This window comes from Ostrea edulis, chromosome 3, assembly GCF_947568905.1.
Source record: "Ostrea edulis chromosome 3, xbOstEdul1.1, whole genome shotgun sequence".
NCBI classification, from domain to species: Eukaryota; Metazoa; Mollusca; class Bivalvia; order Ostreida; family Ostreidae; genus Ostrea; species Ostrea edulis.
The window spans coordinates 85,233,525-85,248,961 of record NC_079166.1 but is presented as its reverse complement, the minus strand read 5'-3'; the positions used below and the strand labels follow the sequence as shown (position 1 = coordinate 85,248,961).

Here is a 15,437-nt window from a genome sequence, read left to right as displayed (position 1 = left end):
CCGGAAATCGGACATGGGACCCCTGCCTTGCAAATTAAGGGCACTGTCGTACAGAGAAAGATATATCGTACACATTAAGGACATTCTCTACCCAGAGTTCCGTGCGCTCCTCGCACTACACCTCTGTCAACGGCTTTTTACAGAAATCTTGTAAAAGTTTCTATTATCTAACATTTATGTTTTGGACTAAATATTTAGTCATATTATGATATATCTTTGGTGCAGTTAAATTGATGTTTACTGTAAATTGTTTAAAATCGCCGTTTTCTGATCATAAATTTGGAACTACTTCGTAATATGCGTATGAATGTAGGACATACACGTGGTGGAGATTTAAATGTAAACATGGAATCAAAAGTAAGAAAGGCTGTAAAAATACGATAAAACTTGTAAAATAAGAGACAAACAGCTAAATGGTATATAACACTTATTAAAGTGTCAGTTGGCTATGAAAAGAGCCTGATGTATCACCTGTTGCCTGAACTTTTAAAGGGAAAGGAAACCGAGAATGATTGTTTATATCATGTGTTTATATTATCACGTGATTCCAAGCGTTGACAGAGGTGTATGTGAAGCAATCGGAACTCCTCGAATGTCTCGCGCACTCGACATAGATCTTGGATGTAATACGGTGGCATCCATGAGTGAATTTGATGCATTGCCAATTGGCAATGCATCAAATTCACTCATGGATGCCACCGTATTACATCCGAGATCTATGTCGAGTAATTGGCAATGCATCGAATTCACTCATGGATGCCACCGTATTACATCCGAGATCTATGTCGAGTGCGCGAGACATTCGAGGAGTTCCGATTGGTATGTGAAGCTTGCGTAACGCGCCCTCTGGTGAGAGAATGATTAAGGACACCGTCATACAGAGAAAGAAATATCAGACAAATTAAGGAGAATTGTCGTATAGAGAAAGGAAGGATATTAGACAAATTAAGGATATTGCCGTAAAGAGAAAGAGATTGTCATACAGAGAAAGAAATATCAGACAAGTTAAGGAGAACTGCCGTATACAGAGAAAGATATATCAGACGAATTAAAGGCACTGTCGTACAGAGGAAGAGATACCAGACATATTAAGGATATTGTCGTACAGAGAAAGAGATATGGAGCAAAAAGACATGGTCGTAAACATGTATATACAATATAGGACAATGATTGATTGATTGTATATTGTTTAACGTCTCTCCCAATAATATTTATCTCATAGGGAGACATCACCATTTTCGGTGAAGGGCTGCAAAATTTAGGCCTATATGCTTAGCGCATATGACCATTGAGTAGGAAGAGATCTTATCGTGCCACACCTCCTGTGACAAGGGACCTCGGTTTTTGCGGTCTCATCTGAAGGTCCGCCACATTTAGTCGCCTCTTACGACAAGCAAGGGGCACTGAGGACCTATTCTAACCCGGACCCCCACGGTCAATGCAGGTCAATGAAATGCAACTTAGTTTTCATTGGCGAAAGTGAGGTACGATGACACGAGGACCTTCAGTCCAAATGAAGAGATTTCATCTTCAAAGAATAGGAATGAATTAAACTGAAACATGCAATGTATATAGAATTTGGAAACATATAGATTCGGAAAATTTGAAAACATTAAAAACAGACCAATCGTTGTTCGATTCCTATACAAAAATGACTGAGTCGCTGATAAAGTATATTGTATTCATTTTGAAAGGAACTCAGTTTGGAATTTATGAGCAGTTTCCACAATTCGTGGAACTTTACCCGGTCATGGAATCGTGTAGGGATCGTGGTTACAGAACCAAACTCGTTCCTGACAGGCTCTGTAGTGATGGGTGTATGTTAAACAACCCTAGTTAGCTACAACACTTTTATCGCAGAACCCGACTTCAAGATGTTCGAGACATATACGTTTGGAGCTTCTCGCCTTCCTAATGACCGTATGGTGCCGCAAAAATAAGTCCTCAAGCGTAGCAAAACCACCATGTTCTAAGTTCTAGTCCACAAACCGGACAATGACACAATGTTCCAAGTTCTTGTTCACAAACCGGACAATGACACAATGTTCCATGTTCAAGTCCACAAACTGCACAATATTCCATATTCTAGTCCACAAACTGAACAATGACACATTGTTCCATCTTCTAGTCCAAAAACCGGACAAGGACACAATGATTATGCTGATGAACCAGAGTGCTTTAAAAGACTAAATTAAGTATATGCTGTTTGTAAATACGTTTGGGAGAAAATCAATCACTCTTTGTTTTAAACAACGGGTCTGAGAATTGTAAATTGCAGACATCGACAAGACTAAAATGGAAATGTAACTTTTTGTGATCTCAAATTCACTAAACGTTCTTGGTAATAACATTGCATCTGAGAGTCCACATTTGATTTACACACCCCCCCCCTTCTTGCATATGGTGTGGCAATGACACTGATGAATGGTCGGGAAAAGATTAAAGACACCCATATAAAACCCGTTTATTATTACAAAAAGAATACTGTCTACCACAAAAAGACAATTATCTACCACAAAAGACTACGGTCTACCACAAAAAGACAAATATCTACCACAAAAAGACAACTATATATCACAAAAAAGACCACTATCTACCGCAAAAAGACAACTATCTACAGCAAAAAGACAACTATCTACCACAAAAAGACAATTATATACCACAAAAAGACAATTATATACCATAAAAACACAAATATCTACCACAAAAAGACAACTATTTACCACAAAAAGACAATTATCTACCACAAAAGACTACTGTCTACCACAAAAAAGACAACTATCTACCGCAAAAAGACAACCATCTACCACAAAAAGACAACCATCTACCACAAAAAGACAACCATCTACCACAAAAAGACAACTATCTACCAAAACGAAGTCAATGAGACATGTACTGTTATAGTTCCCCATTGACAATACTTACGTAGTCTTTGCAGGTCCAACAGACTGTTGAAATACCCATGGGCACAAATTTGCTTCATTTTTAGCTGACCTGATTTTGAATTCTTATGCGGCAGAATTTATTCAAAAGTTTCTAAATGAGAAGAAAAAATAATTTCTTGCTGTGGCCTTCAACTCGACATTCAGATTAAAAAATGTATCGATGACGTGTTATCTATTGACAATGTTCATTTACATTCAGATATCAATTCGCTGTATCCCATTGATCTAGAAATAAAAACATCACATAGTCTTTCATATCTGCTTCATGTATCGATATTTTTAACAAAGATGTCAAAGACAAACTAAATGTAACAACACAATAGCTGACTTCAGCTTCTCCATCGCCAGCTTCCAATACTCATGTAGCAATATTTCATCATCACCTGCTTATTCAGGCGATTCGATACGCAAGAGCATATTTTATGCATGATCAATTTTTAAATCGATGCAAGCAACTTGCAAAATAAGTTGAAGTTACAGGGGTTACAACAATCTCGTTTAAAGTTAGCATTTCGCAAATTTTTTGGTCGTTATAACGATCTAATTTGCTACTACTAGCTACATGTATATCACTGTCGAATCTGTCTGATGTGTTTCATACCAAATGTGAGATAGTTTTTTACACCCTGATTTTGACTACGGATTAGCTGATCAAGTTATATGGTTCACGGCGAGTGTGAGCGGTCAACAGGGGATACTTACTCCTGCTAGGTACCTGATCTCACCTCTGGTGTGTCCAGGGGTCCGTGTTTGTCCTTCTCGTAATTTTGTATCTTTCATAGGATTTGGGAGACTATCGTTATCATTAAATGGCCATGATCATTGTTATGTGTGGAAATTAGAGGTCAATGTCCAAAAAGGTCGTGGTATTTACATACGAAGGAAAATCACTTATCACAGAAAAATGGGCGTATTATGGTAAATGCATTGATATTGTCAGTGAAATCATTATTTAGGTGTTTTACTTAGCTCAAAAGGAAATTTTGTTGAAACTGCAAAAACAAGTTGCTGATCAAGGAAAAAAAATCACTTGGTTCAATTTTGAATAAGTCAAGGAAAAATTGTTTTTCATGCAAACAATTTAAATGTGTGATTTTTTATACTTAGTACGTTGATAATGATTTGACATATTGGAGATTTGATAAAGTACAAGGTGTCGAAAAAATTCATTTGAGTTTTACAAAAAACATATTTGGTGTGAAAAAATACACATGTAATGTTATGGTGTATGTAGAACTTTGTCGATCCCCTTTGTGTATTACAAGAAAATTAAGAATTCTAAATACAAATGTACTGGCTAAAAAGTTGGTTAATCGAATAATTGTAATTTATAATCTTTTTATGAATACATGGTTAAGAATAATGACTGCTAGACTATCTTTCAATATTAAGCAAGAATTAAATTTGTTAGGTGCCTATTTTTGGGGATGAATTGAATTTCGATTTTAGGAATGCTTATAAGATAATTGAAAGGAGAATGTTTGACCAGGGACCTATATACTAACTTAGTATATAGGTCCCTGGTTTGACAAAGAAAAACAAAAAAATATTGCTAACAAAGTTATTGAACTTGAATAAATGCACTTTTTACATGTATGAATATTTTATTCATAATATTTTTATACAGTATTACTTCACGAAACCGATTAATCATGAATATAAAAGTTATATTGCTACTTTTTGATTATCTGCACACAAGTTGTACACAGATAGGTGGGGGAAAATAAATTTTGGAACGCAGTTTGCAGTTCACTAAATTCGCAATTCAATTGTGAACTGCATTCTAGAACGTAGTTCGTAATTAAAATTTCTATATGCATAAAAAGAACACCAGAATAGAATTTACCAACCCTAAAAACTGTGAAGAAATGATGATGATACTTTCTCTAGTTACGGAGATCCGCCCCTCCAATTTTTATGCATAACGCATTACACTTAGTGAATAAGCATCGGGTTCGGAATCATCGAAAACTCCCCCCCCCCCCCCACTCCTACCCCTGGGAATGAAAATTTGAAGGTGGGGTATCAGTGGTCCACTCCCACCACTGTGAAGAGTTGGGGATGGTACTCTCTCTCTCTAGTTAGGGAGATCCGCCCTCCAATTTGTATACATAACGCATTACACTTAGTGAAAAAACATCGGGTTCGGAATCATCGAAGACCCCCCCCCCCCCTACCCCGGGGACTGAAATTTTGGGAGTAAGGTATTCTCCTATCACTGTGAAGACAGGGGCGGATCCAGGAATTGTGGTTATGGGGGGCACCACTTTATGAGGCAGTGGGTGCAAGGCGGAGCCCTGGGGGGGGGGGGGGGGGGGGGTCCAGGGGGCGAAGCCCCCGAAAGCTCCTGGATTTTACAGATTTTATGGGGCTTGAAATATTTCTCCTTTTAAGGTTTTTGGAAAAAATTAAGTTCTCCAAATAAAGTAATTCAAGAAATCAAAGGATTTTGTCATTTATTTCTCCGGGAGTGGGGGAAATTATTGCTTCTTTTATCGTTTAGTACATTTTCCGAAACAAGATTCCGCGAGTTACCTTAAATTTGAAATTTTAAGGGGGCGCGCGCCGGCTGCGCCCCCCCCCCCCCCCCTCTAAATCCGCCACTGGAAGAGATGATTATTTTACTATCTAGTTAAGTGTGGTTAACAGAATATGTAATGCTCTTATGGTACAGCGCAATGATAATGAACAGTATTTCATTTTTGCTTGCCCACTTTACATTTATCAAGTATTGATTGATTGATTGATTGATTTACGCCGTTTTGGCAATATTTCAGCCATTTTACGGCGGTTAACTAATTGAAATATGTTTGGTTGTGGGTTTTTAAGTTTCCCTGACGACCCCCAGTGATCCTACTCTTTTTTCGAAAGTCAGGGAAACGATCTTTTGCGTGCCAAGGGGGTTGTGATCCTTAACACGGGATACCGTTTAACTTCCCATCCGACGGACATTCTATCACCATTCATCAAAACTTTTATTTTCATTAATCGTCGTTTTTTTTTTTAATTATTTTTTTAAAAACTTGTTGATTTACTGAGTGACAACAACATGAACGAATTATACACACTGGGAAAGTATTTACAAGTACAGCAACACAAATTAGAAATGGAAAAGTTGCAACTCATATGCGTGCATTAATCTTCATGATATTTACCTTGTGTATACTATAGTCTTTGTGTTAATTATAATTATTAGCAGTAGCGTCATTTATGCATTTATTTTCCACTTCTTTTAAATTTTGAAATCCAATAAGCTGTCGAGGGGGGGGGGGGGGGGCAAAAAAAAAAGTAATAGATAAAACTCAAACTAACCAAAAAGAATTTACTTACTCTTTTATCCACTAATTGTTTTATCTACTTAATTAATTGTATTTGCTAGTACTTATCTATTTGTGTTTACTAGTATTTATTTGTATTTACAAGTATTTATTTATAGTAATATTTATTTGCATTAATTCTTATCGACCGCGGACTTTCCCGTGCCTTTCTCTAAACTCATCCGCTTGACATTGACGAACAGGTATAAGCGCAGTCCCTGCACTGTTCAATCCAGATTAACGATAATTCAATTCGGCGATTCACTTTTTTATCACCTTGAATGGTTTTAATACAGTTTGGATTGTTGCACACACAACATTTTACCACAATGTTGAGATTTTAAACTCCGATAGCTTTAAATGACTTATATATAGCTGCATAGGCAGAACGTGCAATACCTTATTCCGGTCGCTCTGAGATCTACAGAAACCGAATGGTCCGTGTTCATGAACACATATATTCCTCAAGAGAAAATATTATATATACAAAAAAAAAAAAAAAAATTCATGTGACAGGGCGGGGCACTGTAGGGGAAGTAAAATGTTATATGGAAATAAAGTTGCCCTGGATTCAGACAGCAGAAAATTCCAATAAGTCCAGATAACGGACATATACTACATTGAATTTACAAAAACGAACAACCCTTACTGAGGACGACTTAACCCCCCCCCCCTCCGTTTACTTGTGGGGCACCCCATTCTTCTGATAGTGCGAGTATCTATGTCTACCGGAGATGGTGGTCATACGAGAGCAGAGGAAGTGTGTAGAGTAACTAAGGAAATCTAAACATGTGAGTATAATTGATTAATTAATTAAGGCTTCGTCAAAAAGGGGGTGACAATGGGGTTAGATGGTTAGAGTCTGAGCGGAGGCAATTTAAAAATACAGATCGTAAATAGATTATACTTGCATACATTTACTAAATGAGAAGAAGAAAAAAACCCACTTCGTATTCAACTCAATCCTGAAATTTTGTTACATGTCGTTTTCTGTAGAATACACGTGATATACGTGTACCCCCCTCCTTCCAGAGCCCCCCCCCCTCTTTCCAGAGCCCCCCTCTTTCCAGAGCCCCCCCCCCCCCTCTTTCCAGAGCCCCCCCCTGCCACTGTGTTTCTAGTTACGGGTTCCATCTGGCTATAAAACAATTAAATAAAACCTATACTGAAATGAGAAGATAAACTTGTAGAAAATGACGTCCGCGCCTAAATACTTATTGGAATGTCGACTGAAAATTAAATCCATTGTTGATCTCGATTCAAAGAGTTGTAGAAATATATTTTTGGTAGTTTGATATTTGGGAAGACTTACATGGTCGAAAAAAGAAATGATTTGAAATGAAAATGGTGGCATTTCTTGAGCCACACATGTGTAACTGCTTTTATGCATATTATGCTATTTGATGGCCATCCCTGTATGGATGAGCTGTCTTGATTACTGTCAGTCTGATCGGCTGGGCACAAACACCGTCCCTTGGTACCCTCTGTATTCAGGACAAAGTTTTATTCTAATGTTACACTTTTAATTTCCATAGTTCATACTTGTTGTATTGTGAATTTTCACTCAGTGTTGTCATGATCCAAATTCAGACTAATAGGAACTCAGAACGTACATGTATATTGTATCGTGTATCTATGATAAATATTATTGTTTAAATTGTGCATGTCCCCTGAGGGCCTAGATTAGTGTATAAATAAACATCATTATATATTGGTACTTTGAAATTAAAAAAAATCTTGAGAAAAATAACAAATTATATGAGTAGGTAGAATTTTTATTTGGTGCCATTTTGGGACCCGTAACACCTTGCACTTTTTACTGGGGGTGGGGGTGGGAAAAGTATCATAGAGGATCGCAATTCTGTTTAATTTTTCTGCCATCCACCCCTCGAGATCCGTGGTTCTGACATCCGCCCCTCAGGATCCGTGGTTCTGACATCCGCCCCTCGGGATTTCATGCTCTTTATTGACGCGACTCTAAATGTACCAGCACAATCGATGCTGATCTTAAGAATGTAAATATAGATACGGGTAAACATTTCAGAATTTAATTATATGTACAAGGAATTCGAACATGAATGAGTGTTGAATGTACTAGTAGCAATTCTCCGTCAGCCCCGCCCCTTGTTTAATCTTCACAATACCCTGGGAAAACATATGAAACAGTTGGGGTCGATTACACGGTGGCGAGAATTAAGCCGGGGTGACGTGCGATATACTTTTAATTTTCATAAAGATTCATTAGCCGTATAAACATGACGGCCATTTAACGCGCGGGTCTGGATATTAAGTGTTTGTCGCGAAGTGTGCTTCTCGTCCGTAGAACAGGGGATCCCAAGTGAAGGACCCTTGTCCTGGATTATCTCCCTTGTGGAAATTCACTGACGATCAGACATACATAAATAATAAGTTTTAGCTTCCGATCGATCGAGTCTCACGTGAAGGGCTTTGTTGCCATTATCAATACAAACAGACATACAGACTGCGCTCTGTCGCCAGTTGCCTCTTCAAAAAGCTAGTGATTTGGAGTTTTGTGTGATGATCGGAAATGAACGAGATGTGAATTATATTTAATCCATAAACTCATGGAATAATGAAGATCGCTTCATTATAAGGTAAATTATTGGTAGTTATTTTATAGCATGTTTACATGTTGATTAGATAAATCATTATTCATTATTTTGAGATATTAGTTAGGATTAGAACTTATATGCGTACAGATCTAGTAAGAAACTAGCTGCTGTGAAATCCCCAGCCGGTCTTGTTAGAAAATGCCGTGTTAGTGCATGAAAAGAAACAATTCGAATACACTGTCTGTATCGACTCTTTTTAATAATCATCATTTCGAAACAGACGGTCATTTGGAGCTGATGATTAAAAAAATTGACTTTTCTTCCTTCAAATAATTAAAACTTCCATCGATATAACTGCCTGAATTCATAGTCTGGTAGCCATTGTTTGTCGACACAAAACCACGGATTGATTTTCAATAAAGACATAAAATAACAGGTTTTGTGAAGAGAAAAATAAAACCTCCTAAAGTTTCCCCAAATGGATTCGGTACGCGCGTGATGTAATAGTGAGGCGACAGACAGACAAATAGACATATCATCATGGTGAGATGGCCGGGGGGGGGGGGGGGGGGGGGGGTGTTGGGGGTGTTACCTGTCGATTTGCAAACCTCCGAAACCACGCGAGGGAGATATATAGATAATCATGGACTTACAGTTTATCTTTAATTATGTTTAAAGTGTGTTTTGGTCGGAGAAATAGTTTGGTTACAGGTACTCGCGATAAGACTATCGATTTATACGAAAGAATAGGACAAGTCAGGATTATGATATTAAGCCGAGGTCGACAGCTATGTTTGAAGAATTCAATGTTAGATTGAAGTTACGTACTAAAATCAAAATCCATTCACAGGTCCTATAATGCTACATAATGTGATGAGAGAGAGAGAGAGAGACAGAGAGAGAGAGAGAGAGAGAGAGAGAGAGAGAGAGAGAGAGAGAGAGAGATTTACATAAGAATTGGTTGGTACGCATAGCTTTACTTTGGATTAGAATTCAATATCAAGTTATTTTCTTGTCGATCCTTCATTGATCTTTAATGACGGTCTCTAAATCACACGCCGCTTTGTGAGGCGGGAAAGGAGTGTTGTTCCATTGTCGTTTGCTGGTTTTTAATTTTATTGAAATTCTAAAATGTTCACGTATACTTCAAAATTAAAACTCAGTTTTACCTTTATAAATCAAACTGTGAAGGTCGTCCCTAAACATATATGTGGTTTGATATTTCATTTGTAAAACTTTTGCCGTTTTTGATTAACTACCAATATACTAGATTGGTTTAAAGTCGTCACTTAATAGTGTGTGACACACGTTTCACGAGCGCTAAATCCGGATTTCACGTCACACGATCCATGTTTTCCAGACGGATCGACTCGGGAAAACTATCTCGTTCAGTTTTTGGTTAAATGATGAAAATCCGATTTTTTTTAAAGGAAGAAAATACAGTGTAGATATAAAAGTGACACATTTCACAAAGTCTGTGTCTTCTAATCATCAGTTCATTACTGGTGATGACGACGAAAAAAGAATACCTTTTGATATATATACCCCTCTCTCATTCTCTCTAAATTTCTCACTCTTTCTCCCATTCGCCCGCTTGCCATGTGTTCTCTACAGATTACGCTAATCCCACAATGCCTCTGCTCGATTGACCACCTTAATCCCTAAACATGACCCTGTAGTTTGTCTATTGTGTTCAGTGTATTACCTCTGTTACGGAATTAATATCTGTCTCTTTACATTAGGAATTTATTTCACTTCAATAGCAGGTAAAATTTGAATCCGCCACTAGATAATTTTACATCAGAGTCCTCCTGTATGATTTGAGTTTCATGGTAAAGATGAAAATAATCGTAATCGCTTTATTAATGGACTGTCCTACTCGTAGCGTTACTGAGAGCGGATTTATTTGGAACGTTATTTTCTTTTGTATGCTTAGTATTCAATGTGAGTCTAGGATAACCCTTCTTTTTGGTAGACCATGATTTCCTTTACGTACAATGTAATTTTTTCTTTCTTATTAGGTTGGTTCGTCATCAGAATTGCACCAGAAGTAACACTGGGGTGGTAAGTGTACCGGCATCTCATGATCAGCCCCTGCTAAACACCCCGGACTTTATATACCAGGATACTGGAACTTCTGACCCCGTCGCTTTAGATTACGATCGCTTGGTGTCCAATGTAGAGTGTAAAATCATGAACGACCAGGACTCGAACCGTACCCAGTACGACCCGGCCTACCTTTTATACAAGAGTAACCCGGCTCTCTTCGAGAATATCCCAGACTTCACAAACCCTCGAAACGTATACTCACTGATCAGCAAAAGACGCGCTAAATCTCACGATGACGTATCGATGTTATCAAAGTCTGTAGACTCCACGACGACAGGCCTCCCGCGCATCACTCGAACGACGAGCATGCGCGAGTTACATCATGCTGCGGGAATTCGTACCGTGTCTAGGAAAGGTCGTCACCACAGTAGTCAAAATCTCAGTTCTCTGACTCTTAAGGAAAGGAAAGATCCCAGTATTACTGCACTCTTCATTAACGCCCCCTATCTTAACCTCAAAGACCTAGGGCACCTACCGGAAGTAGACACACATAGAACGACACGAACTGTGTTTCCCACAATATCATCAAAAAACATTAAACAGAGCAAAGTTCCAGCGTTCAGTATATCTGGTGAAGATAAAAGTTTCTCTCTACCAAGGATCAGGTCTGATCTGGGAGAACCCTTAGCATACGGTACTCACGGGGAAGAGCGCGCTCACGTCATTAAAAAGCGGATCATTCTTCAAGATGGTAGTACATCTGTGATAGTGGAAAATAAACTCGACAAATGGTTCTCAGAAATGCCCCCAGACGTAAAAGAGAAAGCCGACAAAGTGACAACAGAGGAATCCGCGAATCAGAGCGACAACCAGACTGTCCAGCAGACGATGTCCAGGAAATGTCCAAAGGAGCGCGTGCAATTACCCGTCCTCAAGCCACTCAACACTATACCCAATCAGTTTCTGGAACTACGAGAAAATGTGTCGAGGCCTGTAAAACGTGACGTAATAATCGACAGAGAACAATACAAGTTAAAGCAGCGTTCCATGCTGCAACTGAAAATGTTAGACGTGGACGAGAACGCGCGATCGGAGCGTCACAGGACACAAACGGAAACGGAGGTGTGTATGTATCAATACGACGCTGACAGATTCCATCCCCAGGAACCGAAAACTACGCTGAAAGACCTCATTAACGCCAAGAAACAGGATGGCGACGGGATTAAAACTGTCAGCATTGACGAGTTCGCCGTGGAGGCTTATGACATTCACCCAAACGAGAAGTTTAACTTTGCGAAGCAAATCGAGGACAATCACGTTTGCCCATCTGTACTCTCGAGAGCGCGGACGTCAGTTGATTTCACTGTTACCAGACACAGAAACAGTCACATATCGTCCTTCAGTGAGGACAGGATGAGACCATACCGAAGTGAGCGGACTTGGCATTCAGCCAAACTCAGTGAGCAGCCGCTTAACCGAACACTCACAGTAGTAAAAATTGAGAAACCGACAGAAGACAGCACTGACGACCAGACTGTCCCAGAGAGCAGACAACCAACGCCTTCAGGTATTGCAACAAGTAGTTCGATGTCTGTCAGACCTGTAATAGTCAATTTGTGTATGTAAATATGTTATCACGCATCATTAAAGTCTAATTCTGTTTCATATCAGACCTTTATCTAATAGGTACACAATCTTCAGTGAGTACAAAAGATGGACGAAGTGCCAGACCACCTACAAGAGACTCGTACCAAGAATGCAACAAATCAGGTGTCAAGCGAGAAGTTTTGAAGTTCAAAAAACTTAATGTATTTGGAGATGACTCTTCCCACACGTCAGGTCACACGGCAGTGTCCGGCAAGCCCCTAGTGAAGTTTGACCTGCGTCGTCCGATCCCGGGGTGGCAAAGATCCTCGGAATTTACACCCCATCCTCCGATTCCATGGGTTCAACGTAATCTCAAAACGGAACTTCCGGCCACGACTTTTCAGTTCTCCACTGGCGAAGTCGTCATCTCCAGAAACACAGCAAATGCTGTAAGTCCACCACGTGACCATCAACGTCACAGCTTCTATCCAAAGCGAGGTGCGATTAAACCCTCGAATTCAACCACACCCTCTCTCCCACGTTCCGATTCATTAACGTCTGCAGGTGAGCGGACGAATCAGCCGCCGGCGAAATCCGCCTTAGATGATGCTTCATCCGACTATACCATGACACCTGACTTCCGGAACATCTCAGAGTTTAACCTAACCGGGAGAGGTCGACCACGGGGGCGGTTATGGGACTTCGATGGTGATATTCCGCACCCTGAGAGTCTTCTGGGTTCAAGGAAAAACACGATCGAAGAAATTCCTGAGGAGACGATGGACCAACTGTCTCCCGATCCTCCCGTAAACGAACCACCGAGAGAGATTCCGAAGCTCTCCACTGAAGACGAACGGATGAAATCTCCCTCCGTAAACGAACCATTGAGAGAGACTCCGAAGCTCATCCCCACTGACGACGCACGGGTGAAATCTCCCGTAAACGAACCATCGAGGGAAACTCTGAAGCTCATCCCCACTGACGACGCACGGGTGGAATCTCCTTCAAAACACAGTTCCAACACCACGCCACTGGATGAACTTCCTTCTCCTTCCCAATTACAGCTGCAGACGGAGACAATAAAAATGGGTATACAAACCGAGAATAAGATCTCATGCGAGTCACCAATGAAAAATCATGACGTAAAGGAGAGCAACGAACAAGTTGTTCCTTTAGCAGCAACAGCAAATAAGGAAGTAAATGGAGAAGAAGTGAAAGCGGAAGTAAATGAGGATACCACAGATAAATCCGAACTGGTGGTGGTTCTAAAGAAAACTAAAAGGGACGTTGCTACTTCCGCGTCCTCCCTAATTGAAGCGAACGCCAAACGTCAAGCGGCCTCCAGTAAAAATACAGACCATTCTAACGACTCCGTCACTCAAGTTTTCGGAAACTGAGCTTACATGTAGCAGACCGGAAGTGAGAATGTCGACATAAGGGATATATGCCGCCACTCATGTCTGAATTTAATTCCATGTACCGGGTATTGGTTGTAGCATTGAATATGAATAAAATTTATATAGAAGACAAAAGTTCACGGCGAACCACATTTTATAAGCACGGAAACGGAAGTGGTTACATATTACCGTGCCTGAGTTCATTTGTACACACGTGACCTCAGTTTATATTTCCATTTTTACTGTAAGTGTACATATTTTAATTTAGATGAATATTTCAGAACCCTTGTATTTTTCTTATAATTATTATTCAAATGTCAGTATTTGATGTCAGTATTATATCGACTTGCAAGCATTACCAATCATCGTCAGTATTTGCAATCACGTGATAACTTACCTCCACGGTGGATATTGTGTTGTTCTGTTTTCTTTCTGATTGGTGCAAAAGTTGTCGTTAAATAAATTATTTATTAAACAGTTAATTAACTTTACTCTTGTTTCATTGTTATGAGATCCATAGTGTCTTTTTATAGAATTCCATGTTCTCAAGAGAAACAAAACCCATATATATGTACGTATTCACACAAATTTCAAAGATTTCATTACTACGTGTTTCCTAGAGTGTGTGTCTATGTAGTGTAAATCACATCATTTATTCAGATTATTAAGTTTTGAAATTTTCCGTTTGAATGAAATGTTTCAACATTCTCAATATTGAAATTTGCACCAGCGACATGAAGTACAAAACTACCGGGAAAACTATGAAGTTTACTAAATCTTTTAAGTCAAAAGGTCATAACTGATCTAAAAGTAGGTCAAGTAACAATCGATCTGCTACCCGTTACTATTACATAATAATGCTCAGGGACAGCTGTTACCCGTTACTATTACATAATAATGCTCAGGGACAGCTGCTACCCGTTACTATTACATAATAATACTCAGGGACAGCTGCTACCCGTTACTATTACATAATAATGCTCAGGGACAGCTGCTACCCGTTACTATTACATAATAATGCTCAGGGACAGCTGTTACCCGTTACTATTACATAATAATGCTCAGGGACAGCTGCTACCCGTTACTATTACATAATAATACTCAGGGACAGCTGCTACCCGTTACTATTACATAATAATGCTCAGGGACAGCTGCTACCCGTTACTATTACATAATAATGCTCAGGGACAGCTGCTACCCGTTACTATTACATAATAATGCTCAGGGACAGCTGCTACCCGTTACTATTACATAATAATGCTCAGGGACAGCTGCTACCCGTTACTATTACATAATAATGCTCAGGGACAGCTGCTACCCATTATTACTACATAATAATGCTCAGGGACAGCTGCTACCCGTTACTATTACATAATAATGCTCAGGGACAGCTGCTACCCGTTACTATTACATAATGATGCTCAGGGACAGTTTTAACTTAATTGTGATGTCACACGTGCTCACATCTGCTGTGTAGTAACCAGACTACTGTCAATACCATCTCATTTAACGGGACTACTGTCAATGTAGTCTCATTTAACCAGATTACTGTCAATGTAGTCTCATTTA

General features: G+C 39.3%; 1 protein-coding gene across 2 annotated transcripts; it reads left to right on the top strand.

Moving 5' to 3' along the window:
- Positions 1-6,431: 6,431 nt before the first annotated feature.
- On the top strand, positions 6,432-14,359 carry LOC125677385 (uncharacterized). 2 transcript variants are annotated; one of them, XM_048915424.2, is made up of 3 exons: positions 6,432-7,053; positions 10,857-12,451; positions 12,571-14,359. In XM_048915424.2, coding segments are annotated over exons 1-3 (2,895 nt in total). In that variant the 5' UTR covers positions 6,432-7,051; the 3' UTR covers positions 13,869-14,359. The 2 variants fall into 2 exon arrangements, with proteins under 2 accessions (XP_048771381.1, XP_056015225.1); XM_056159250.1 differs by lacking the exon at positions 6,432-7,053 and adding an exon at positions 8,420-8,877.
- The last annotated feature ends 1,078 nt before the right edge of the window (positions 14,360-15,437 follow it).